We start from the raw sequence: 27,185 nt of genomic DNA on the forward strand, positions 1-27,185 counted from the left end.
TAAGTACAAAAATCCGTTTATTTAGCTCTCTTCAGTCAATAAGTACAATGAAAGTACACACCGGAATCAAGGCAAGGCAACAAGATTTTAGTACAAAATTCGATGATTTTGATGACGTTGGTCACATTAAAAAGGCAGTTATTAAAAGTTACTTGTTTAATTATTTCCGAGTAAAGTACATGATTTTGTTTACAGCCAAAATACTGAGTACTGCTTGTATATCTGAACACACTTGGCAGTTTAATTAAAACATGATCTTTCATTAAGTAAACTATGATTTTGCTTCAGGAATACTGAGTACTGCTTGAATATCTGCACACCTTGGCAGTTCAATTACAACATGATCTTTCAATAAGTAAACTATGATTTTGCTTCAGATATGATTGCAGCATTCAAAGTCCTCTTTACATTCAAGATAATTTAGTTTTTGAAATGTATTCATGGGTTTAAGTTAATCTGATGTTTTAGCCTCAAGGTGCTACATAAATCAAGCTCTTCATAGAACTTATTTTTATTTGATCATTAATGAATAATTTAATATAACAGTTTTTATTACTTTGATGTTTAACTGGACGGAGAGAATTATTGCAATCCACACATTTTTTTGGTGGTGTCACTCAGCCAATACCTGTAGTGTATTTAAATGAATACTTTGCTAGAAATAAAATGTTCTATTAGAGGATATGTCAAGATTTTAAATAATGGAATGGGAATGTCACATACACTTAGAATGACTTGGAATGTTTTACAACAGGACGGATGTAAAAAAATATTGCGCTGGAAAAAGCCTAATGATTTGTAATTTTTTTCCATGTCTCTGTTCAAAGGACTTTGGTAGAAGTACTTTTGTAAACATCTTAAGATGTAAACCATCATAATTATTTAATAAACCTCTTCATGACTTAGGCATTTTGTAAAGTGGAATAAACTTAAACATAATCAGCTAACTAATATCGTCAAGGCTGAATGCCTCTTACCAGAAAACAATAAGTCTTAACATGCTCTTTTGATCGACAAAGGGGGTAAAAAGTCACATGATGGGATTTTATACAAATATTGACTGCTTGGAGTGGTGAAGTAAAACTAACCTCCCGAGGTGATCCAGGAAGCATTCTTATTTTTCCCGAGGCGAAGCCGAGGGAAAATAGAATGCTCCATGGATCACTGAGGGAGGCTAGTTTTACTTCACCACTCCAAGCAGTCAATATTTGTTTTATAACACCTCTCCTACAGATTCTGCTTGATATTAAGCCATAACCAATTAATTTAATCTAAATACAATTAAAATGTACTTCTTTTTTTAATACAAAATTAAACACAAATTTACTAGCACTTTTCCAAACTACCCCTTCACGAAATGTATGAACCCAGCCCTGTAGCGCTTGTGCTTAGGAACAATACGCGCAACACACACACCCGTATGCATTTGCACACAATAACGATTGCTATGCGTATAGTACTTTGGTTGCTACGGGTATAGTACTTTTGGCCGAGCACAGCAAGATAGCAAAAATAATAAATACATGTAGTCTGTGACTGGCCCTCGGCCAATGAAGATACAGAATCTGTGGGTGACGTGTTGTAATACCATTTACATAAACAGTAGGTTTGTTCACATCTGGACAAAAACATTTGAGTGAAAAATCATGTATGAACATTGCTGTAAAGAGATGAACAATTGAACGTTACTTTACATTCATGGAGAAAAAAATGCCTTGATTCTGAAACATGCTAATTACAACTACTCTTTTAAGTACTGAACTCACTACAAAAGTATACTATGGATAAAAAGATGGCCATAAGAAAACATGCACAGCAACAATGTACAAAAATATGTATGTCTTCATTAAGTACAAAACGGTGTAAAGTCCACATCTATGTAGTAAAGCTTGTACAGTTTTGTACAATTTAACTCCTAATATGGCACTGAATACATGAAAAAAAAGGCATAAAAGACGAAGTTACGGTACAAAAACACAAGCTCTGAATAACTGACTTTAACTTAGTTTGAAATTAACAGTACACTGTCCGTGCTTTTCATCATACTGGAGTTTTTGTACTAATAAAGTTTATATTTGTATGTTGTATTTTCATGAAAAAAAAAACACTTTTATTTCTATTTTGGGCAATCGCAACCCTCCGAAAGGAATTGAATTACTGGCGGGCCCTCAACTGATTCAAAATTGGAAAAATATTCTAATGCCGATTGTTTTTTTTTCATTTGAAGTCTCATTCAAAATTCAGTATTTTTTGTAATGCTAGAAAACTAGCAGTTGCCAAAACAAGAGGGAAACCCATAAAAAGCATGGACAGCTCATCTTAGCACTTGAAATTGCATCCAACAGCAGCAGAAATAACAAACGGAAGTTCATCATGGGGAGGCACATACAACTTACTGTCAAATGATTGACAAGCCGACTCGTCTATATTGATCAAGTGCTCATTACATAAATGTCTTGATAATTCATTATTTTATATAAAAAAAAGCTTGCACCAATTGGAAGTCTGGCAAATGGCGTATTCAGGACTTTGGAGAATGTGCAGATGAACAATGCGCGGATACAACACAGTGCATTTGCAAATTACTCCCAAGTTGTACTGTCCACCCTGCAAAGCCACAAATGGAATTTACTTGTAGACCATTTGTGCACAGATCAAAGATGCGTATCGGCAATTTGTATCCGTCTCATCTCGTAATGGTCTTGCGTAGCGTCTCCCGTCATGTCCATCATCTCCCCCATCTGGGAATCGTCCTGCCAGTTGCTACTGACCCGTGACGACGGCCGGCTTCGCGACTCCCCCTCCTCCTCCCCTCGCACATAGGCCCCGCCCGTCTTGAGGGCAAAGATCAGGTCGTCGAAGTCCTGCGAGTCGGTGTCGTCATCGTGGTGGTGGGTCGGTGGGAGAGGGGCGGGGACATCTTGGAAGGGTGCAGGGGCGTAGAGGTTGTTCTGGATAGAGCCCGGTCTGCTCCGGTTACCGCCGCCGCCGCCCCGGCTTGCCACTGAGCCAGGTCGGCTGGGCTGGGATTGGTTAGTCTTACTGTGCTGACTGTGATGACTGTGCTGGCTGTGTTGGCTTTGACGACCGAGGGACTGAGTATCCCATTCCTGAAACAAACAATGACATTGCAGTTACTCACTGCCGAGAATCAGCCCAACTTGGCAAAAGATGATGCTTTACCTTCTGTTTTGAAATGAACAATGTTCAGTCATCCAGAACTTCAGGGGTGCAAGTAAGGTTGTCAATGGAAAGCTAGTAAATTATCCTTTCAGATGACACCACACTGACAATGTTTAAGTTCACCATCTTAATATACTTGTCCATTAGTTTTGGATTACCCTTTTTGATACAACCTGTACAGCACCTGAATATGAAAGGGAGAACACCTAGTTCAATAATGGTCGAGCGTCATTACGAAAATTCTCTATATACTGACTCCCTGTGTACATTCCAAAAAATGCATTACAATACATGCATGACAAACCTCAGTAGACTGGTCTGGAATATTTGACTGAAGTAGTCCTCACATCACTGACTAGTTTATGTTGGATCAGAACATGGTTTGCTATCGTAAACAGTAGGGTTAACCATAGTTACAATATGGTTAACTACAGTTAACAATATGTTTAACTATAGATAACACTATGGTTAACTATAGTTAACGATATGGTTAACCGTAGATAACAATACGGTTAACTATAGATAATAATATGGTTAACTTTGGTTAACAATATGGTTTTAACTACAGTTAACCATATGGTTAACAACATGGATCTCTATCATTTTTGATAGTGTACTCACATCATGGTTTCCTATGATGGTCACCCCAGGCGGCTGTTCAGCCTTGGTCAGCAGGACCCTTGACCCCTTCTCAGACCCCGCGGCCATCAGCCCGTTGCCCACATACTGGCTGTTGTCCAGTAACATGACCGAGTTGTCAAAGCCCGAGGGGTTGAGTGAGTAGTTGCCCTTCCTGGGCCGACAGATCTGGTTGCGTAGGATGGTGTACACGACAAAGGCATACAAACCCTGTATAAAAATCAAATTCTCAATTACATTACCATTAGGCTGAACAAACAGGTTTCAAATCCAAAGAACTAAATTTCTTCTTGATAAGATTACATACCTTATAAATTATAACATTTGTTCTATCTTGAGTAATTTGGAGAAGCAATGATAACATTAAAATCTTATGATGAAATATCAAAAACTAAGGTGTTTTGATACAAAATGTAATCCAGAAAAATGTACCGGTAAAATCCCAGAATCCTAAAATTCCACCTTTAGTAATGACTGCTTATAGTACGAAGGAACTGAACAAATCATTTTCAAGCGGTTCAACAGGTTTGTAAGGCTGTGCATTCTGACCCCTTTTTTGGGTTAAAGATTTTGTCTTTAATTCATATTTCCCTCCCTTGTACGATTTACCAGTCCAAACTGCAAAAAAGGTCAACTTTGAGAAGGAATTTAAGACTCATTTTGGGCTTTGTTTCCGAACGGGCCTCATAGCCGAGCGTGAAGCTACAGAGTGGAACTACAGATGTTGGCGGTTCAAATCCCATTCGGACCAAAAACTGGAAAACTCTCTCTGACGACCCAAGAGTAAAATGGGTACCTGATTCGTTCAGGGAAGGTAAGACGGCGAGAGGAGAGGACTGGGCCCCGCCACTCATATGCAGCGCCCAAGACACAGTGGACCTCTAACATCCCACTGCCCCTACGGCCAGTTAGACCTTTACCTTGTACCTTCCAAATCAAATGTTCAAGGATTCAAAGACTATAAACAGTCCAGATTTTTTTCACAGCAAGGGAGAATATTCGTTCCCAACTTGCCTGAACAATGTTGAAGATGACAAAGACAATGAGCAACCAGAGGTAACTGTAGGCCATGTGTAGACCGCCGAAGAGACAGGTTAGAAAGATGATGGCCCAGAACACTAGCAGTAACTGCACCTCTGTAAGATGGAAATGAGCATCAGGGAAACATTACAACAATTCATGACAATGAAACATGCAATCGGCAGAACAAATCATGTTTTTGTTCCTTTTATGTGGAAAACTTAATATCTGTTAATAGACCATGCTGAAGTATAGATTTTGCACTAGGTAACAAGTACGAGGCAGTTTTCACTTTGGGACCCAAAAGTTAGATTTTTTCCCTATGATTTCAATTGTTCTATTTAAAGATGCATTCCCCCGTGCTGTTTTCGAATTTCATCTCAAAAAAAAAACAAGTTTTTTTTCAATTGCTATTTTCCCAGCAATATAAAAAGATATTCACTATTGAATGAAACCTCAAACGAACCAATTTACCGGCATTTAGTTATTCAATTATTTCTTCACAAAAATCAAATTATTGGCTTCTAGACAATAACTCGGCTCTCACAGGGTGGGGTCATTTGTGCGCAGATTGAAATTCCTTTACAGAGGGTTTCAAACACTAAAAATCATTATAAAGTAGTTTTTTCATTAAAAAAAAGTCATACAAATTGAAAATTCATCAGGAGAAAACAATTTATTATTGGAAGAGCACATGTATGCATTCTTAAGAGGCTTCTGAATGCACTCATTTGGGGTATCACATGTAAATAATGAAATAAGAAGGACAGATACTTTCTACTGCAGAGAACATGAAGGCTAATATAAGGCATACACTTGATAGGGCACTGTACAGTCGACTCTCGTTAGTACAAACTCTGTTAATACAAAATTATGGTTATAACAAACATAAAGCCTTGGTCCCGACTGTGCATTTATATGCACAATGATGGGACTGATGTTCCTCTTAATACAAAATTCTGATATAACAAACAATTTGGCTAGGTCCGAACGAGTTTGTTATAACGAGACTCGACTGTATTGTGAATATCTTAAATTGGTAGACCCTAAGTATTCACGGACACAATCTTAATGGGTAAAAGGTCCAATTTTGTAGAACTTCTTTGCACAAGATTTTCTGTTCACAGAACAACTTAACGGAGATAGAATTTAATTTTCCCATATTAAAATTTCAATCAAAGGCACGGTCTGAATGCTGATCGATCTTTTCAGAATTACGATTGTATTTCCAGTATTCTGATCAACCCTGTACCACCCCAAACCGCCCTGCCTGTTACTCCAAGAGCCACCCTAAACTGTCCCAGCACTAAAAATGGGATTAAAAACACAATGTTATACAATGTAATACAATGTAAATACAATGTAGTACAAGTGTTCAAGGGTTAAAACAAATATACAGATTTCTTTCTCACCAGTGGTGTTGTAACTGCCCATATAGATATCATCATATCGTTTCCACTGTGGCTTGACTTGGTAGGCATTGGTGAACACAGTGGCTACACCAAACAGACACAGGATGGCTGGGCCGACTGCGCTAGCTAGGGCCGCATAGCCATTAGGCATGAAACAACTGAGGACCAAAGAAAAACAAAACCAAAGAGACTTAGGATTGATCTATTTTAAAGAACCTGGCCACTTTTCATGGGGCTGGGGCTGTTCAGTACGGAAACTTGCTAAGCATGGAGAGTATTTTCTTAGCAAGATTACAGGTTACCACCAAAAACGTCATGCAATTTATACTGTTTGTGACTGGTTTCCATCTCATTTTTTTAAGTACATAACTTCACAAAGCAATGTATTCTAGGTTTCCATCTCATTTTTTTTGCTAAGTACATAACTTCACAAAGCAATGTATTCTAGGTTTCCATCTCATTTTTTTTGCTAAGTACATAACTTCACAAAGCAATGTATTCTAGGTTTCCATCTCATTTTTTTTGCTAAGTATATAACTTCACAAAGCAATGTATTCTAGGTTTCCATCTCATTTTTTTGCTAAGTACATAACTTCACAAAGCAATGTATTCTAGGTTTCCATCTCATTTTTTTTGCTAAGTACATAACTTCACAAAGCAATGTATTCTAGGTTTCCATCTCATTTTTTTGCTAAGTACATAACTTCACAAAGCAATGTATTCTAGGTTTCCATCTCATTTTTTTGCTAAGTACATAACTTCACAAAGCAATGTATTCTAGGTTTCCATCTCATTTTTTTTGCTAAGTACATAACTTCACAAAGCAATGTATTCTAGGTTTCCATCTCATTTTTTTGCTAAGTACATAACTTCACAAAGCAATGTATTCTAGGTTTCCATCTCATTTTTTTTGCTAAGTACATAACTTCACAAAGCAATGTATTCTAGGTTTCCATCTCATTTTTTTTGGCTAAGTACATAACTTCACAAAGCAATGTATTCTACTTGTCGTTCAGAAGTTCACTAGACATTTTCTTGAAATTTCCTTAACTTGGATTCTCAGCAAAATGGCCCCGAAAATAAAGCTTTTGATCGGCTTAAGCTTTCGGTAACCATAACAAAAGTAAAGAGGCTGCAAGAGCTAAAATGATATATATTTTTTTAAATTTAAACCACACATGGAAAGTTGATAGTCTGGAAATCTAATTATACTGCATTTAAAAAAAGAGCTTTCACAAGAATTATCACTCAATTTCCAATTCATTAAAAAAATGTCTGAAAATTACAGCCTTACTCTCTGAGACAAGTGAGAAAATATATTCTCATTGACTGTAATACTTTTACTTGAAGGAACATTTTTCAAAAGTTAGTGGTATTAGGAAGTTGCAAGTTCAAATCCGGCTCCGATTATTTGTTGAGTTTCTGTTTTTCTCAATGTCTTTATTCAACATAAAATTTAACTTTGTCTTTATCTGTGGTAGCTGCTGATTTTACAAAAAAAAATCCTCAATGGAAATATCAACACTTAGAAGCCTTTAAAAAATGTCCCATCCCAAAAAGTAACATTGTTGGATATGAACTCACATATCTCCATTGAGATGCACGTCTCCATACATGGCCGCAGGAGATGACGGGTCTGCAATAGAAGTATCCAGCAGGAACGGCCAGTCAAACACGGCGTAGGTTATCACCACGTAGATGACGATAGCTACAACGGGCAAACCTGGGTATGCAAACCAATGAATGGTGGATTAGTTCCATCTACATGGAATTGATAACTTCATTTGGAACTTTCAATACTTGTAGTAATGTTAATCATATTGATGATATGGATAGAGAGGGGAAAAAAAAGCCCAGCTCATAAAGTCAAGGTTGCGCAGAGATCTTTAATCTGTTATCAAACTAAAAAATCTTCTCACATCACACCCATCTTAAGACGTTTACATTCCAGATCATTTACAAAATTATACTTATGGTCTTCAAAGCTCTCAGTGGCAAAGCCCCTTCATACATCATGGACATGCACACAATTCACAACCCATCTCTGAATCTACATTCACGTAATAAACATCTTCTCCATGAGCCTAGATCACGCCACACTTGGGGAGACAGGTCTTTTGCTGTAGCAGTGCTTTTATGTTGTGCGTTTCTCATGACTAAATGCTGTGTCCTACAACAGCCATGTTGCAAGAATGCTCATTTTGCTCGTAAATAACGCGCGTGCATTGTGCGAGCATTGGTGTAACATGGCAGTTATGGGACACAGCATTTTGTAATCAGAAATGTTAGGCAAATGTCGGTCCAGTTTTTTTAAAAAAGATGTCCATGGTGATGATTTGACTACCTCTCAACGTATACTGCCCTCTATGGGGAATGCACAGATGGAATAGACAACGTTGCCTGAATGTTATTTTTTACTCACACCAGCCAATGACAAAGAAGAGAATGTAGTATCTCTCAGTGTGCTCGTCGTTGATCACAAACACCTTCCACAGATTGAAGGCCTGAAAATGAGGAATGAAAGCAAATTAAACATTAAATATATCAGAATCAGGGGGAGTGTGGCCTCATGGATACGGTTCGTGACTCATGATCAGAGAATCAGGGGTTTGAATCCAGCTACTGGCAACTTGCCTCTCTCAACCCAGGAGTATAAATGGGTATCGGCACAAGCTGGTGAGTAGCCTTTCAGTCCTTTCATGATACGGAAACCGGTGATAAATGCCGGCCTGATGAGCCACATCTTGGAACAGACTTTATTTTTACATACTAGAATTCAAAAAGGTATTTGCGTGACCCTGACTTTTAAAACCTTTTTCAAAAGTGGAACATTGACTGAAAAACAGTAAATCAACATTCTTTCATTCAACAATGACACTCTACAGCCTCATTAATGGACTTGGTCTTAGACAATTTAAACAATAAACTAAATAAGATTTGGTAAGCCTAGTAAAGCCAGCCCAAGATCAATGTGGTCTGGGGGGTCTGGTCATCTGAATCACTTTTTGGGGGGCGTAATCTGAACCATTCTCAATTCCACAAGATTCTACATAATTTAAATGAGCCCTTGAGGGTTAGGGTTAAGCAAGTCTAATTCACAAGTGACAATCAGTCAGTCAGTGAGTCAGGTACAAAGAAGACTGTAGGCTGGCCCTCTGAGACCAACAAAAACAAGATCTTGAAAGCTCCTGAAAGCTCTCGAATGCAACAATGACCCAAGAAATGAACAGTCACAGTGTGTTTCCTTACCTGTACAAGCATCCAAGTGAATTGAGCCAGGAAGAAGAAGTGAATGAGAACTCCCAGGACTGCACAGGAGGCTGTGGAGATGTAGCTACTCACATACGCTGAGGTGACAAAGACAACCTAGACACACACACAAAGAGAAAAGGGGGAGGGATTATCACAGCTTACACTAACAATAATAAGATGAAATCCGAGTTCTTTTACCAATTCTCCACGGAAGGTCTAATACCTGTTTCAAACTTGCAAATGAAAATGTGCACATTAAAACAGAGGTGAGTCATTTTCTTTAATGGAATGTAGTGTTACCTGGAGCGACATGGCAGCAAAGCACATGTGTATGAGAAGCTTGGCAGAGAACATGGAGTAGACGGAGCAGACATTGTGAGCAATGATGGCACAAACGAGACCAGCCTGTAGAGAGAAACAAAAATTTCACAAATCCCAATAACACAAAGCTGAAACACAACCAAATGAATTAGCGGTTCTGCAAATATTTACAATACTATATTCAAATCAAAACCCTCCTCAATCGTCCAAAATCCTCAAGGCGGTTTTGGAGGACTTTGGAGGATTGAGGCTGAATGGCAAAAAGTGTCAGTTGATTGAGGCAATGGTCAGCCCTCCACTGAACAAATTCAGGAAAAAAACAGATGACTTTGGAGGATTGAGGCTGACTCTGATTTTTACATGGTGGCAATTGGAGGATTTTGGAGGATTGAGGATGGTTCCTAGCAAAAATGACCTAGGGGGTTTAGTGAGTGCAAGTGGAACACAGCATTATGTAGTGCTTATGTGTTCCACACGCTGCAAGGCTTGTTCAGAATTCGGGAAGAAGTTAAAAAAATACAGAATATTTAAAGTAAAAATGTCACGCCTTAATAATAAACTGAAAGATCTCCTACTCACAATGCAGATGAAACAGGACACGTAGATGTACACATTGTAGCCAACAAGATTATCTGTTTCACCCTGGGCCGCGTAGTCTGACAAGTGAGTGCAAGAACACTCCACATAGGCTCCCTGCTGAGTCTGCAGAAAAAAAGATAAGAAAATTGACCAATCAAAACCTATGTCTGATGTCAATGAAATAAAGCCAGCCAATCATGGCATTTCTCTCAGCATAGTCATGCAATTGAGTGCATGAGCACTCCACAAAGGCTCTTTGGTCAGTCTGCAGAAAAAGACTTAAGAGAGAATTGACCAATGAAAAACTCTGTATGATGTCAATGAAATAATGCATCCAATCATGGAAACTCTCTTATCATAGTGAGGCAATTGAGTAAATGAACACTGAGTCAACAGAGGCTCCTTGATCAGTCTACTGAAAATAAAATAAAGAATGGACCAATGAAAAGCTCTGTCTGATGTTAATGAAATACTGTAGCCAATCACGGCACCTCTCTTGCCAGAATCAGTTAGACAAATGATTGAATTGATGACATCCCATCAATTCGGAACTAAGAAGGACTGAAGGAGTATTTCACTTTTGTCTATTTTGTAATTTCTGCAAAAGAGGCTGTGTTCTCACTCCATTTAACATTTCCCAGGTTTGCAGCACTATTATTATTGTTAGCATCATAACTTTGGGAGTGATCCCTGGCCACATGAAATAAACAAATCTAGAGCCTGCCAACCTTTTTCATTGGAATAGAAGTTTCTGCAATAAAGCAATTCTTCACTCAACAGTATACAGAGCCACATGAACTGGGCCCAGACCTACCAGTATTTGACAGCTGTCCGGTCGCCAGCGTTCGGTGGGTCCGTTGAAGATGACACAGCTGGCTCCCCGCGGTGTTACCCTGGCATTATCGGTGTAGATGCGGTAGGTGACCGGTGTGGACAGCCTGGTGAAATTCTGCTCAGCTCCCTTGATGGCAACGGACAAAACCTGACACACACAGAGACACAAATTATGTCTTCAATGCTTGACTATCGCATGACTTTTCTGTGCGTGTATGTGTTCATACATGATTCCCAGCATACGTCCGCGATTGGGGTCGTGTACAAAACCTATGGATGTCTTCCTAAAAAGTTAGAATACAAACAAAAGAGGGACAATAGGACGTCCAAGATCGATGGTGAACACACGTTTGTGTGTATGTGTGGATAATAATAATCGGCATTTAAGAACGCTCCTATTAGTAAACTAAATCACAGCGCTTACAGTATTATTAATACCCCTGATCATTGGGCCAATTTAACATTCAAAATACCATCTCAGCTCCCTGGGGAGTATACAGCTGGATGCTGCCTGCTAGGCGCAAGCAAGCTAATTCAATCACAATAACCATCTCTGCCCTCACAGGTACCCATTTACTCCTGGGTGGAGAGAAGCAATGAGTGACAAGTGCCTTGCTCAAAGGCACACACACCATGACCCCAGCTGGACTCGAACCCACAACCCGCAGCTTTACCCACATGCCACGAATCCAGTGCCCTTAACCACGAGGCCACAGCACCCCACACGGGTGTTATGGGGAAGTTCTGTATTGTTAGGCAAATTAGGTCCGAGTTATGGGGACTTTCTGCTGTCCCCACAGCGTCTTCGGTCCCCATTGTACCATGGGACATGTATCCTTCTTTGTACCTGGTTATTGAGAGTGCTTGCTTCGTTGGCACCATAGAACCACTGCTGGCTGCTGTACTCAATGAAGTGAATGTCTTCACAGGATGAGGATGCACTGGTGTCCAGTAGGTTAGTAGGCATGGTGAAGCTGTTTCTGTCTCTGTGGAAGGGAACCAGGGAGATTAGTTATGAAAACACAATTGAGCAAGGCGGTGTCTGAATAACTTGGCTATGACTATGCATCTAATGCATTTTACATTATCGAGACTTCCAGTGTACAACCTACGCGACTGTGGTATCATCTCCGTAATGGTTTTCAGACCATTTAGGCAAAAACCTGGGCCCTGCTAGGGTTAATATCTTATCTATTCATCTCATCATGTAATCATCTTTGCTTAAGGGCATACAGGATCATTTGCATTTATCTCAAAAGTAAAGTACCAAATTATTATCAAAATGCTTGCTTGGATTAAAGATCGTAATTTTATTGAACATCCAGTGAAGTTATTCCATTTGGCTTGCTGTCATTTACAAGAAATCCAGAAATGTAGGTGATTTCCAACGATCAGTTGATTGACTGATTTTTGGATACAAAAAGTGCTATCGATGAACTCGCAGTCAAAAGATTGAGCACGGATTTTCACTGTTTTCTCAAAAAGTCTAATACCCACTCGGGCATGCAACTGGGAATTTAGAAAATACGAGGAAATTCCAAACCACACAAGACTTTGTACAGTGTTTTTCAATTTGTAATGGCATTCAAGAGTAGTAAAAAAACGAGGAAATCAGCGGATCCGAGGAAAAGTTGCATGCCTGCCCACTGAGCTGAAACTTCAACAGATTAGCTTTTGAACAGTCTTCTTTGGATTTTGATTAGTGTTATTATTGGAACAAACAAAATGCATAGAAAACACAAGATCCTATGTGCCTTTAATTTGTCCAATGTCTGTTCTTACTTTCCCTGGAAGTTATGTCCATTGATTCTTCCCCTAGACCACCGGCCCGTCTCCACCACGGCATGATCACAGGACAGTGTCTGGGGGTCTTGGGTCTCACACGGCAGGTCAGTCACTAGGATGAAGGCAAAGGTACTGAAGGATTCTGCTAGCTGGTAGGCACCCCTATGAGGTTTAAGTGTCCATAAAAAAAAAAATGATTATGTAATGTACCAACAACCATTAAGCCGTATCCAAATATCTTATCTAGAGATTGTCTGGCTCTTTTTCCAGTACAACTACATGGGAACAAGCTGACAATAGACGTAGCCGTAGCCCCAAAACTGTCTTTGGGACACAACCTTATTTCAATTGAATATTGGAATACTGAAACGTTTTTGTGATATATACGTATCATACAATACTGAAATTATGATATGATATATATCAAGGAATGTACTATAAACTAAAGTAATGGCAGGTATGATGTCAATCAATCATCCTGCCAGGATTGAGACTGTTTAATTTGTGTATATAAGGTTAATCCAGTCAGTAAGCAGTTTACAGCAGTTATATTCATTTTTCATTTTGTTTTTTTCTTCAAATTATGGTAGCTGTTTGACATGTATGCAGTTATTGTATTCATTCATAACTTGTCTACCTGATGCGAATGTGTGATAGATTGTATTTTTTCCCCAATGTTTGTAATTCTACATAAGTCCTAAAAATACTTATTTGTTCTCAATGTTCATTATGGGAAAAAAAAATATTTTGACAAGGTTTACATTTTGTTCACAATTACAAGAAGTGTTGATACAACTTCAAATCTCTGGTGCCTAAAATACTGTGTTCAGAACTTGTTACAGAAAGCTAATTGCCTGTGCTGCTTATTTATAATTATGCAAAATTGTGAGCGTAGGACAATGTTTATAATCTAAAGGTTTTCCTTTATGAGCGTACCTTGTGTCTTGCCTGTCCGGATTCATCAACGTGCAGTAGATATCCATCAGCTGAGTCAGCAGGTTGCTAGGCAACTTCCTCCTCCCTCCCTCGGCAACCACCATCCCGATGGTATCCACGACGACGGCCAGTTGCTCCTCCGTCAGCTGAGCCTTGACATGCTCGGCCATATCCAGGAGAATATTATAGATGTTGTCATTGTTCAGGCCAATGAGGGCGCTATAGCGGTTGTCCCAGATGTCGGCCGTGCGCTCGTCCTCCACTAAGGTGATGCTGGCCGTGCCGTAGTCGGCGTGGATACCGGCCCCGTTGGTAGCCTGCATCAGTCTGACCTGCAGTAGTTTTGGGTATTCAGCTGATGACGCGGGGGTCTCTGGGAGCAAGACCACGTCCAGCGGAATCCGCCGGATACCGGAGCTGAAATCCAAGACTCCCGAGGTGGCCACATAGTCCGTGTCTGGGATGGCCGGGTAGGCGGTCAGTCCGGCCAGTTTGATGGGGGAATCGAGCTGGAACGTCCCCCAGGACACAGCGCTGTCCTTGGTGCTACCACCGATTCTCTCTACACGCAGGCTGACTCGCTTGGTGTTGCTGTGCACTGATTGGAACCTGAAAAATACACAGAAAGAAGACTTTAGTGTTTTCAGTCATTCTTAACATTTAATGCGACAAAACACTAGAGGCAATATTCGGTTAAGTCATGCATTAAATATAGCATATTTGCAGGTTCACAAAACTTGCTGGGAAGTCTCAAAATCATGTTCACATTTGAATCTACACCGAGTTTGAAATGCCCTAACACTTTCAGTGTGAATATAATACTAATAAATACTTGTTCATGTGTCATTTCCCTTTGCCCAATGCAGGCTTCTTCAAAGTTCTCATCCTTAAGGCCTGTTCATAATTCACGTGAATGAAAATACGAAGTGATCTTTTGCGAATTTGCAGCTCCTCAAATTTGCGCTCACGAAGGCTTTCACACTGAGTAAGAACCAGCCTTAAGGCAGACTTCAGGCAGTTTCTAGGCATCTGAACTTGGTAATTTGACTCCATTAAGGTAAACTCTCTGTAAGGAGCCATCAAATATTTGAAGGTGCCAAATTGTTTATAATTTGTATTTGGTTCGAACACCTTGGATTTCTGAAATTATTCTGGTGCCAGGAAAGTAGCTAAAGCAAGAGATAAAACTAAAGCCATAGCCTGAGTCGTAGCCAAATCCTTACCATAGCATTACCACTCACCTGGTATCTGTGGTAAACTGCAGCAGACCGTACGGATAGTCACTGTCCAAGGTGGTAATGTTGGCCAATCGCTGGGCTTGGTCCAGACTGGCTCCCTGTCCTACCCCAACCAGCTCCACTAGGAACCAGCTAGCAAACTCGGGCTCCTGTTGTCCAAACATAAAACCAATGCGCATGATACCTTGATTCCATTCCATAACCTCAATTATTTTTTTTTACTAACCCTCGGAAAACAAGCACCACCCTTTGTTAATGCTCAAAAGTCTTAACTAAAACATTGCCCGACAGACATCACAGTGTGGTTCCTACCTCGTCTTGTCGTAGCGTGATGTCGAACGTACACAGTCGCTGGTCGGCAGGACATGTCACCATACCCTGTGCCTGCTCAAGCTGATTGTAGAGATCAGCGTCGTTGGTGATGTCACCGATAGCACTGTACGTTGCTCGCCACTCCACCTAAATGCGGCAAAAAGCAGATGGACGACTTGTGTGATTGAATTTGACATTTGATATGGACTAATCTGACAAACAGAAGTATTATTGAGGTTGAACCATGCTCGCCCGCAGGTGGTATGCATCACTCAATGTTCCTCCTACCAACAGGGTTTTCAAATTAAACGCGTACCTCACGTTAAGCGGAATGCATGCAACATGCCCGTGAGCATCGCGCCACCTCAGTATTTCCAATCTCCAGAAATGTCTCTATGTTGATATTAGAAAAAATACAGAAATACTTTCTGGCACAATCAAATTCAATAAAAATCCCACCATACACTGCCATCTATCATCTCAAGCACAACTTTTCAGAAGTAGTAGCTAGAATGTAATTATCTTCACTAATTCAAAATCTTTGTTCCTTTCGCGGAACATATTTATATCAGGTCTTTTTAATAAGCTGCGGTGAGTGGGTTGGTGGTATTGCGGTTGTGGGGGGGGGGGATTTGGATGAACACCCACCGTGACTTCACCAAAGAAAGCCTGCCCTCTATCTAGCGTGAGTGTAATGGAAGGTGTCACATCCTCATCGACAGTCACAAATCGTGACTCTTCCGCAAAGCCGATCACGCCGTTGAAGTTGTCGCTCCCAACGATGGTGAAATGAGTGAACCCCTGAACAAGAAGATATGGTAATTATTGACTTTACATTATTCAAAACACTAACTGAAATGTGTTAAATGACCCAATGCAACAAAATGAGACATTAAATTCAGTTATAACTCTGTCCCTTTAAAAATTTGTTACACAATGGAAATCAACGTGAAAAATCACTGCTTTCAACAATGCAATATAGGCACATCTCCAAATGAATAACATTAGAAAAATTCTTTTGACAACACATGAAAGTACAGTTTTAAAAAATATCTTCAAGACTGTCTTGTCAATACACTCAATGATTGCTTTATTTTAATGGGTGATCTAATAATGACATTTTCAAAATGACCTAAATTACTTGGTTAAAATTGGCAGTAACACATGTGTCTATGGGAAGTGGATTAATCCATAAGTACACGTGTAATTGCAAGCTGTAGACAAGTATTATGAACCTGGTGCTTAGATTAAATATTGTACTGACTGCTGTAATTAAGAGATTAAAACAATGCCCGGTGACGATGGGCCCATTAACCCTAACAGAACTCAACCCATCAAACCCCAACGGCATGTTTTGTTGGAATCTGTCAGGATGGGAACAGTACCCCTGAACTGACAGTCTTTTACATTGGGTTGGCACACCTCCAGAATCAAAGTCAGAAATATGTGTGTGCAGTTTCCCATATGGTGTTGGAATTTGCCAGGATGGGTATGGTTCCTGGTAAATCATGCTAGGGAGTAAACCAGACTGCAGCAATCCGAGTCGATATTTTGTCTCCACGTATGCCAGAGTTAAATAATTCTCACCTTGAGGCCCCCATCAGGTTGTCCCTGGGCCACCCGTGCCCCTCCCGTGGGCTCAGACAGGTAGACAAAGAACAACTCGGCCGGCTCAGCCACGCCATCATCACACACCTCCACCTGGAAACTCTTCTCAGTCTCCCCATCCTGTCAAGAGAAACATCACTGACTGTCAGATGCACTTTTTCTTACAAACTCTCAGATAGAATGAATATAGATTAATCCTGCAAACAAAATTAGAAGATGCCTTAACTGAGATTGAACCATGCTCGGGCATGTTCTTAAGATCAAGTCATGTGCAAATTTTGCTGTCAAAGCAGCACTGAAGGCATGTGTATGACCCACTTGCAAGCTTGGGTCTGCCTAAGTAATGGCTTCTCATTGAGGTCACTGAAATAGTCTCTGTAGTGCATATCTATCTATCATGTCCTACTCAAATTGTTGAGCGCGAAGCTGTGCCGTGATGGTGTTGTTGGCTTAATCTTCGGTAGCACAAGGTTCTTTCAAATGCGGACATCTCAGTAGATGGTCCACTGTATGAGATTCTGTTCCACAGTCGCATGTCGTTGGACCTGTAGTGTATCCCCACTTGTTGAGTAATTCCTTAAATCAGCCAACTCTGGTGCGAAGGCGGTTAAGTGCCTTCCAAACAGGCCAGTTATTCCTGGAGGGAGACTTTCAGCAACTAGAATTTTCATGTCCAATTGTTGTGATAGCTTGGCGAGTTCCTTTCCATACACTGAGACATGCCTCTGCTGGACAGGTATCAAGGGGTTCTACACTTGACAGAAAACTCTTACGTGACTTGAGTCGGCTCAGTGTAGCGCATATAAAACTGGGTAAAAAATCCATTTTTGAAATAAACATCTCCCTTTATGCCTAACAGAAATAAATTCAAAGCCACAGTCAGACTGTAAAAATCATTCGACTGCTGAAAGAATACAATGATTTTTTAAATGGTAGTCACCATACATGACAAAATCTTTATATCCTGAAAGGTAAACCACAGTATGGTTCATTTGCACTCACTCTGAATGTGATCGCCACATCCACTTGTTCATAGTCCTGACCGGCTGTGGCGTGGGGTCTGTCCTGGGTATTGGCCAGGGCATTCTCTATGGTATTGGTGGTGTCGGAGGGGCGCTGGGCCACGCTGCTCTGCCAGGGCTCCCCTCCCCCGATGGTCCGGACTCGGATGCTGACCTCGCCATGGCTACCACCTAGGAATTGGGAGAAAAATAGTCTGGTCCAAAATTTTGACAGAAATATTTGGAAATTGTATGCCCTCACACGAAACCTGCACAATGGACATAAATAGGAGCTGTCAATGTTTTAACCAACGTAACAACCTCATTTCATGATACACATATATCAAAAGTAAAAGTTAAGCATATTCTCTTAAAAATAATTTGGGGGGCTAACCATCTTGCAGCTGAGAAGCTAAATTGCAAAGGACGTGGCTACAACGTGGTCAAGCCGAAGACATGTAAAGGCGCCTTAGGCAGCCGCCATACGGCCAACGTCTGACCACGGAGCACAGCCAGATCGAAAGTGTTGATTTTGTGTTGGACGAACAACTCTACTCACACATGACCCATGCCAGGAATCGAACCTGGGCCACAGTGGTGAGAGGCGAGCACTTTACGTAATAGCCACCCATGCCTACGAAAAACTTTGGTCTTTAAAATTCAGTCTTGTAGTTGAAGAACTTGTGATTTTTCACAAGTCATCACAAGCCAATCACAACCCATCTTATCCAAAGTGTACTCACAAGCTATTCAAATGAACAGTGACAAAGTCATATTGTTTATTCCTTGTTACTTGTGACTGGACTCATGTGTTGACTGGTGATTTGATTGTGTCCACACTGTTTAAGGTTTACATATTCCTACCTGATCTCTGGATGTTCAGCGTGACGTGTTTGCACGTGGCTTCACTCTCGGCAATCTCAATCACGTCGGGATCCATACTCAGCACGCCGTAGGGATCATTACTGCCCTCTATAGTCACTTCAGAGACAGGGTATCTTGAACTCAGCCTAGGACTGGTACCTGCATGCGGCACAACAAAAATCACGTTCTTCGTACTGTGGCAATTATTTAAAGCAAGAATGGCTCTCATAGAGAATTAAAAGCCTATTTTCGAAAAATACAGTAATGCCTTTATACATTTCTCCGAGTTTTTCCTCTTCTCAATTTCCACGCGGTTTCATGACACCTGAGGGGTCTGTTGCTGTGAGTATGAATTAAGGCACTCACTTTGCAGTTTTTTTTGTGTCACGTACACAGAGTTTTTCTGTGTCATGTACTATATAAACAAGGACATCTACAAAGAGAACTGATGTCAGCAAAACAACATTTCTGGTGCCTCTCTGTACTCAAATTTGTGGCACATTTCTCTGTAATTGTTTTGGGGATGTCCAATTTGCTTCGCAATTGCTCCTCGTGAAGTACGCACTTGTCCAAAAGACATCAATGGGTTTTTAAAACGAAGATAGCAATTCAAATTGCCATTGTCTGAAACACCATTACGAAGGCAACGGAAAATTGAATAGTAAATTGGACACAAAGGAGCATTTTAAGGGAATTCAAGGAAAGTTTCCGGATCCCTCTAATCTGTGATATGTCCAAAAATCGGACTCACCCTGTGTTCCGTCGATGGGTAACCGTGCCACACTGGTGATGTTGACATAGAAGACTTTAGCCAGCTCCGGTGCCTGTTCCTCCAGGATAGTCACCAGTATGTTGGCCGTCTTGGCTCTGGTGGCCATTGTGAGGGCCCCGCTGGTGATGGCCACGTAATCCTCCCCAGCGACGGCCGAGGCGGCGTGGGTCTGGTAGGTCACGCGGATGCTGCCTAGGGTGCCGAGCTGACGCTCCACAGTCAGGGAAAGCTGTGAACAAAAGTCAGTTGCACACATTTGTGACCTGTTCTGTCAAAAAGCAGATGCTTCTGGGCAGAGGTTAAAATTGAGATAGGGCCCAAAAAACGCTGTGGGGGTGATTTTTATCGATTTTCTAATTTTTGCATATTTGTAATACTGAACATGTCTAAAATATATTATAAAAGTTTGAAGCCCTAATTTGAACTCTACATATACTATTTTTGATGATTTTGATAAGGTATATCAGTTAAAGAAATGTCTGTTTTGTGACGTTCGTGTCCATTTTCTCTGTTTTCTACTTTTCGACACAATGAACTTCAAAATAGCATAACTCTGCCCAGGAATGACCGGTTTCAAAAATTAAACCACCTATTAAAAGGAAAAAGAACATATGTTAACAATATGTAAAAATATCATTTTCGACCTTATGCCCAGAAATGTCTGATTTTGACAGAACAGGTCACATTTGTTTCAAAATTGTGCCGGACACAGACTAAAAAATATGGCCGAAAAATTGCTGTAGCTGGCCTGAAATACTTCTGAAGGCAACACATAAATAAAATAAAACCCATCAGAGGATAAGTTACATTTACACTCTATTTCAGGTAACTAGGTTTTTCAGAGGGCTGGCTAGCAGATATCATTTCTCAATGGCTTTGCTTTTAAATTTATTTTTAGCAACGTTTTACCCATTCCAAATGTTACAATACATACTGCTTTAATAGTCCTGTGTATTTTTTCGTTGCTCTGAGGCAGTAAGATAAGGTTTTGCTACAAAATGATAAACGTTTTGGGAATGCCATGTGTTTGATTTGTTTTCTGTTTCAATCTCAGAAAACATCCAAAGTGCACTCACCTCGCCACTACCTTCAGACACAGTGACCCCTCTTGACCCCTGAGTGAAGCCAACCACCCCGTAGGGCTCAATGGGTGCCGTGGTGTACCCTCCCCTTAGCCTGGCCCCGCCCTCAGCCGACGTCAGGGCGCTGGTCAGGTGCGCGGCAAAGAGCTCGCTGGGGTTGCCGCTAGGGTTAAGCTGCAGAACAACAACAACAACAACATCAACAAAAGAAACATGACAATAGACACTTCCGGGATGTTCATCACACAAAATGCATTGACCACTTATATCACGACTTTTGGTCTGTGTTGACCATAAGCCCCACCCATTGGTGGGTGGGGCTTGTGGTCAAGTCTGGAATGGTCCATTGATGAAGGAGGTGAAGTCATTCATGGCTATTTATCGCTTGCAAATGGGGAAAAGGACCAATACACTATATTTTTTTTTAAAAATTGGCCGCTTTTTTTGGGTAATTTCCTGTTTCTTGTGCCAAGCGCAGGCTTCTTTTTAGCGAAGTGGTTGATCTGTTCATAGTTTATGAGTTGTTTCCTTTTTGCTTTTAAACTACAATTTTAATGAATGCGAATAATATTTTTTAAACAAACAAATAAACAAACAAAGAGGATATATTTTCCATAGAATCACGATGAATAAATAATTTGAATTTGAACTGAAATCTTTTTGTTTCGACTAAACTTATTGGTCAAAAGGGAAGATCATGGAGCAAAAGGATCAAATGATCTTGAAACGTGGACTTACCACAATAGGCAGGGTTATCGTTGAGACTCCACTGCCCATGTTCAGCTGACCAGATCCCTGTGATACTGCCCCCTGGAGATAACCCTGGGGTAGCTCGTCTGATGGGTAGCCGGCCTGCCACAGGACATCAATGGTTCCATAGGATCCGATACGTTCGATGGTGAGGACAGTGCGGTAGGATACTGGGGAGAAGGTTGGGGGGGGGGGATTCCAAAGATTACTGTTAAAAAAGCATCTAAGTTGAAGGAATTTTACAACCATTATTGAGGGAAATGAGTTCAATTCATTGACACGCATTTCTGATTGGCATTTCTGAGACTTGGTAAACCAGTCTTCAGAGCAACTCTGCGTCCACCCATATAGATTTTGGTTTTAAAGTTTACTTATCAATTGTCCATTTCAGAGGACTTAGGGCGGTTATTATTTGTACAACATTCAGGATTTTCTTCGGAGTTACAACTACTCAACAAAAATTTCAAATTCAACTCATGGAAAAAAAGGGTGTATTTATGTGTGACTGGACTCACTGTCATCGACTGTGGTGGCGTCCATCTTGAATCCCACCAGTGAATTGGCAGCCTCCTGAGGTACAACAACGAGTGCGCTCTTCGCACCCGGCAGCATCACTGGAGGAATGGTGACTAAAAACAAAACAAACCAAACCAAACACGGTAATATTTACAAATCTTGCTGCAGCATCAAAGTGAGAAAAAGAAATAATATATTTTACTGACTGTTTTGTGGAAATAAATAAGATGTCAAAGAAATGCTTATCAATAGATAAGTGAGCGTTAATTCCAGTTCAAAACTGTTGGAGATTTAAAAAATGTGTTTTACCTTCAACGGGTCCAAGATAACTGAGAGATGTCAAGGTAACATTAAAAGATGTATCCCTCTCCAGGAACATGTCGTTGTTCAGCAACGGAATGTCTTTGGTGCACTGTTTGAGATCAAAAGGAAACAAATGTTACCGTTACAGACATTACATTTAGAGCTAAAAACCAATTTGAAACAACACAATAAAATACTTCCAGCAAAAGCAAAGTTTCATATATTTGGCACAAGTATAGTTTGGGCCTTAAGACAAATTGTCCAAAGGCAAAAGTGAAAAGGTTAAGTCTGGAGGCTATGGATTGTAAAAAGGCATTCCAAAAGTAACTTCAATCAAAGTCTTCTGCAAAGCATTATCGAGGCAATGCTTAGTTCCAATGACAGACAGACAAGTTACTCTCATTGCGTAAATAATAAATTTTGTGCATCACCTTCAGAAAAAAAACAGTTAAAATGTAAAACAAGAACACATCCATAGCCACACAAAAAAGGGGTTAACTTACAAAGGCGTTTCCACTTCGGCAGACGACAGAACTACTGCTCGGAACGTAAGCGCCAGTTATTCCCTGCAAATGACAAGAATTGTCAATCAGAAAATCAATTGGGAGATTAGATGGGGCATGGGGGATGGTGGTGTGGGATGGAGTGGGGCTTGGATGGGGCTCAGGCCGAGGATGAGGATGAGGTGGGGATAGGGTGGGGGTTTACATGGGGGATGGGGTGGCGAGTTTGTCTCCGTCTTCACTGCATTTAACAAAATTTGAATTCCAATTCATAATTAATTAATTATTTTCTCAGACCCTGTTAACACCAAGAGCTGTTGTCAAGTTGTTAAAAGTTAACCACAAGTCATTCCATCTCAAGACAGGAGCTATTCCAATAAACCACGATGAAGTTCATTTGAAAGTGTCATTATTCATCCCCTGTTGCTTGTGACATAAGTTGTGGTTGACATAAGATTAAACATGTGATGGTTTGTGAATGGACTTGTGAGGAACTTGATTACATCCACTTAACATACAGCATGGCCAGATATAGACAAAAAGGGCCAAATGTGTGTACTGCTTACATCATTGTATTTGAGGTCAAAGGTCACTGAGACATCGCCCTCGGTGCCTGCACCGCGAGTCACATAGATCCTAAGGTAACGCTTCATGTTTGCATTGACACCGACCGTCTGGTTCTCCTGGTGGACGCTGAACACTCCGTGGGGATTATCGTTGGGTCTGGAAGAAAACAAGGAGAGGATATAAAAAAAGAGGTTTAGCGTTAGATTAACTAAGTCGTCTGCTGCAACTGTACAAAACAGCACAAAATTAACTTCAATTCAAAGTCATCTTTATTTCCATACTTCTAACAGAGATGCCACAGGGTCTGCTTGAAAAAAACCCGGAACGGCTGCTTGAAAAAAAACGGAACTTTTGTGTGTGTGAAAAAGCCACTCCGTGTCCGACAAGTCCCCGTTGTCATCTTTATCTTGTAGCCAAGCCAAGTTCTGTTTATTTTTTAATGTTGCTTCTATGGCCTTTAAAGCTGTCGGTTCGTTCAATCACTTTGACTATTTCCATATTCCTAATATTTATTCTGCCTACCCGAATTTCCAACGTAATATTCGACACGAAACATGCACGATTCCACAACACTACTGCTGTCGGTGTACATGATCCTTGCACTACGCGCGCGATGCGCTCAACGAAAACATGGTTGGTACCCGCATTTTTTGTATTCACATATCACTGCGATCGGAAACCACCGATAGCTGAAATGATAGACTTGATTTCCAGACTGAATGCTACGTGTGCTTAGCACACAACAGCCCGCACGCGGTGAAGCACGCGCGAGGCGCCGTTGTATATTGCGTGCAGGTACGTTGGCCGCTTGTATTGCATGCAGGCTCGGCAACAACATACACAAAGACTCTTTTTAAGACTACTTCAACGAACAACGTTGTGCCATGCGTGCGCCTAAATGTACTAAATCGAGGTAAAAATCAACGCATTTCCACAGTTTTTCTTCTCTTTTTCTGGTTAATTTGACGGAATTTTGAGAGATTTTTTTTAAAAACCGGAATTCCGGTTAAAACCGGAAAAGTGGCATCTCTGTTCTAAGAGAAATATAACAGATCAAAAATATGAGAGGACCTAACGTTTCTGTACTGGCAGGACCATTTTTAAAGGCAAAATGACAGTCATACAGTGCAAACAAACAGTAAAATATAGTGCAATGAAAGCAAAATTTGGATAAATAAAATTACAAATGTGCAGAAAGGATTTAATTTAGATCACAAAAGGGGCGTTGCCACATTAAGGCGCGCATGTAATTTAGATAGCGTTTTGGTTGAAGGAGCACATAGTGTTCGCACACATCCTGCGCCCAAGTCGGGTGCCACCCGAGTACTGGCTTCTAGATTTAGCTGCCTCTTTTCAATCTTTTCTAAGTCCGCAGCTTAGTGAAGCTTATATCTAAGCTCTAGGCTTCAACAGACACTAAGTAATTATTGACTGACAAGTTATAACCTCTGGAACACTCACTGAATGTAAAATGTGGAAGTGTTAAACTGAGGATCGATCTCAGCCCCACCGTCCACAGACACTAAGACCAGCTGGAAGCGTTCCTGCAGCTCTGGTATCTGGTCTGGTAGGATGTTAAGCAGTATCTGAGTGTTGGCCACGCCATCAGGGATTCGTAGGGTACCGTTAGGGGGTGAGACGTCTGACGCCACTTGGCCTGTCGCGTCTCGTGCCTCCCAGTGCACCTGCGAAAGAAAGAAAAATTTGGTGGTTTTTTTACGAATATGCTAAAAGCGCAACTCAGAAAATCAAGAAAAATATATCACCAGGGATAACGAAAGCAACATATACAAGACCAAACCTGCTTAAAACGAGAAGTGGGGGTTTGTTTGTGAATTTCCAATAATTACAAAGTTTGTTAGTCATTTCCAGTGATTTAAGCCTATATAATTACCAAGCGGGGATCTCACTTTATGCATTAACAATGGCAATTGCAGTTTACTCTCATAAAACACTACCTCTATGTTTGACAAACTCAGCTACACCACCACAGCAGTCAAAATCAATCAAGTGACTATTTTTTCACAATTAAGAATTCCCTAGTTAATTTGATATAACCATGATTAGACGGAGGTGATTGATATGCCAGCTGTACATACCAGTTACCTCTTTTGTCTGTTGATGGAATTTGACTAGTCACAGTGTTTACAGGAATGTAATCTGACTAGTTTTTTTTTTACTAGTCTGTATACAAACGCATGGCAAGGGAAGTGGAAGAGACTTTCGACCGTTTGTGACTGATCAAACAATAGGAGTTAATTAACTTAATTAAAAATTAAATCTGGAGCTCGTTTGGACGAGACTGGACCTCATCTGACATTGGGGGCACTCTATTTCCCTTTTCCCCCTTTTCTTTCTTCTTATATTTTACAAATATATCACGAAGCAGTGGTAGGAAAGTATATGAGTAGCCAACAGCATGGATTTACAAAACAGTCATATCCACTGCTACTCTGGTTTAGTTCATTAACACCTGTACTACATTGTACTACATTGTACTACATTGTACTACATTGTACTACATTGTATATATTCAATGAAGAATTCTTAACACCATAGAGTGCTCAGGCAGCACAGGGAGTAAAAGGCAGGGCGGTTTGATTTTAATGATAAATGCTTACATTGATGTCTCCAACCACCCCTTCCCGTCGTCTGAGAGGGAAGGCCACCTTGAGGGACCCACCATCACCTGGCTCCTCAAAGCTGCGAGGGTTGATGGATTCCCCGTAGAATCGGACCACGCCGTTAGGGTCCCCATGCTTGAGAATCTAGGTGGTAAACAAAACCACACAAACAAAAGTGTCAATACAAAGTCTTGAACGCACAAGATCACGTTTTAGGGGAAAAATCTCAACATAGACACAATTAAAACCTGAATCTCCTGAGAAAATGTATGCAAATACAGTACATTTATTTTTTACTTTATTGCATTCTTAAAGTGTGTTTAACTATATAAAAGCCTTTGGAACTGACTTTGGGCAACCAGAAAAGGGCGGTATTCCAAAAGGAAACAAAATGGTGTTTGTCGCATTTTGGAAACATATGCTTCAAATGGAACATGGAGTTATCATAGTTCAATATGTTCTAATTAACAGAACATGGAACAGTGATAGTTGCATTTTTAACAGTAGTGTAAAAATGGGACAGGGCTCAATTGAAATTCATCATGTTGCATTTCTAATTGCAAAATGGAACAGGGAACAAAAAAAGTACAAAGTGTTGCATTCTCAACACCAGTGTCCAAAAACAAACACCGACTTACCTTCAATGTGGCACGGCCAGCGTCTTCACTGATCTCCCCAGCGCCGACCACCTGGTAGATCTCGACGGTGAACGTCTCCTCCACCTCCGGCCCCGGGTATGGCTTGACCCGCAAGGTGAAACTCTTGGCGCCTCGCTGGCCGGGGTCAAAGGTCACTGACCCCTGGAGCTGCCCGCCGGAGGTGGAGATGTCGCTGGTGTCTGGGGGCAGAGTTTGAGAGTTGGGGCCCAGGATTCGCCAGCGCACCTTGGAGGAAGGCATGAGTTAAATTGAGAATTTATCTGGGGAAGTTATCTGGGACGGGATTTGAACCTGCAGCCTTTGTAACTTAGGCCGCATCTGAATTACTTGGCTACGGCTGGAAATAACACATGGGTCTATGGGAAGTGGCTGCAGCCGCTTCCATAGGCGCATGTGTAATTTCCAGATGCAGTCAATAATTTGGC

General features: G+C 40.8%; 1 protein-coding gene across 2 annotated transcripts in view; it reads right to left on the reverse strand.

Annotated features, from left to right (window-relative positions):
* Positions 1-27,185, reverse strand: part of LOC119744793 (adhesion G-protein coupled receptor V1-like) — a 109,921-nt gene continuing 82,736 nt past the window's right edge. For both annotated transcript variants that reach the window (XM_038220930.1, XM_038220929.1), the window contains exons 70-98: positions 26,740-26,985; positions 26,099-26,245; positions 24,939-25,162; positions 23,477-23,633; positions 22,911-22,973; positions 22,414-22,516; positions 22,104-22,217; positions 21,577-21,758; positions 20,833-21,012; positions 19,736-19,985; positions 18,985-19,143; positions 18,122-18,312; positions 17,099-17,239; positions 16,160-16,312; positions 15,512-15,658; positions 15,203-15,348; positions 13,962-14,570; positions 13,023-13,187; positions 12,088-12,226; positions 11,221-11,388; positions 10,407-10,529; positions 9,807-9,911; positions 9,504-9,620; positions 8,677-8,758; positions 7,839-7,977; positions 6,255-6,412; positions 4,837-4,958; positions 3,805-4,032; positions 1-3,110 (exon numbers count right to left, since the gene is read on the reverse strand). In XM_038220930.1, coding sequence (XP_038076858.1) covers positions 2,655-3,110; positions 3,805-4,032; positions 4,837-4,958; positions 6,255-6,412; positions 7,839-7,977; positions 8,677-8,758; positions 9,504-9,620; positions 9,807-9,911; positions 10,407-10,529; positions 11,221-11,388; positions 12,088-12,226; positions 13,023-13,187; positions 13,962-14,570; positions 15,203-15,348; positions 15,512-15,658; positions 16,160-16,312; positions 17,099-17,239; positions 18,122-18,312; positions 18,985-19,143; positions 19,736-19,985; positions 20,833-21,012; positions 21,577-21,758; positions 22,104-22,217; positions 22,414-22,516; positions 22,911-22,973; positions 23,477-23,633; positions 24,939-25,162; positions 26,099-26,245; positions 26,740-26,985 — 5,214 coding nt within the window. In that variant the 3' untranslated portion in view covers positions 1-2,654. The remainder of the gene's footprint in view (positions 3,111-3,804; positions 4,033-4,836; positions 4,959-6,254; positions 6,413-7,838; positions 7,978-8,676; positions 8,759-9,503; positions 9,621-9,806; positions 9,912-10,406; positions 10,530-11,220; positions 11,389-12,087; positions 12,227-13,022; positions 13,188-13,961; positions 14,571-15,202; positions 15,349-15,511; positions 15,659-16,159; positions 16,313-17,098; positions 17,240-18,121; positions 18,313-18,984; positions 19,144-19,735; positions 19,986-20,832; positions 21,013-21,576; positions 21,759-22,103; positions 22,218-22,413; positions 22,517-22,910; positions 22,974-23,476; positions 23,634-24,938; positions 25,163-26,098; positions 26,246-26,739; positions 26,986-27,185) is intronic.

The sequence above is a fragment of the Patiria miniata genome, unplaced genomic scaffold (assembly GCF_015706575.1).
Source record: "Patiria miniata isolate m_02_andy unplaced genomic scaffold, ASM1570657v1 HiC_scaffold_7, whole genome shotgun sequence".
Classification (NCBI taxonomy): Eukaryota; Metazoa; Echinodermata; class Asteroidea; order Valvatida; family Asterinidae; genus Patiria; species Patiria miniata.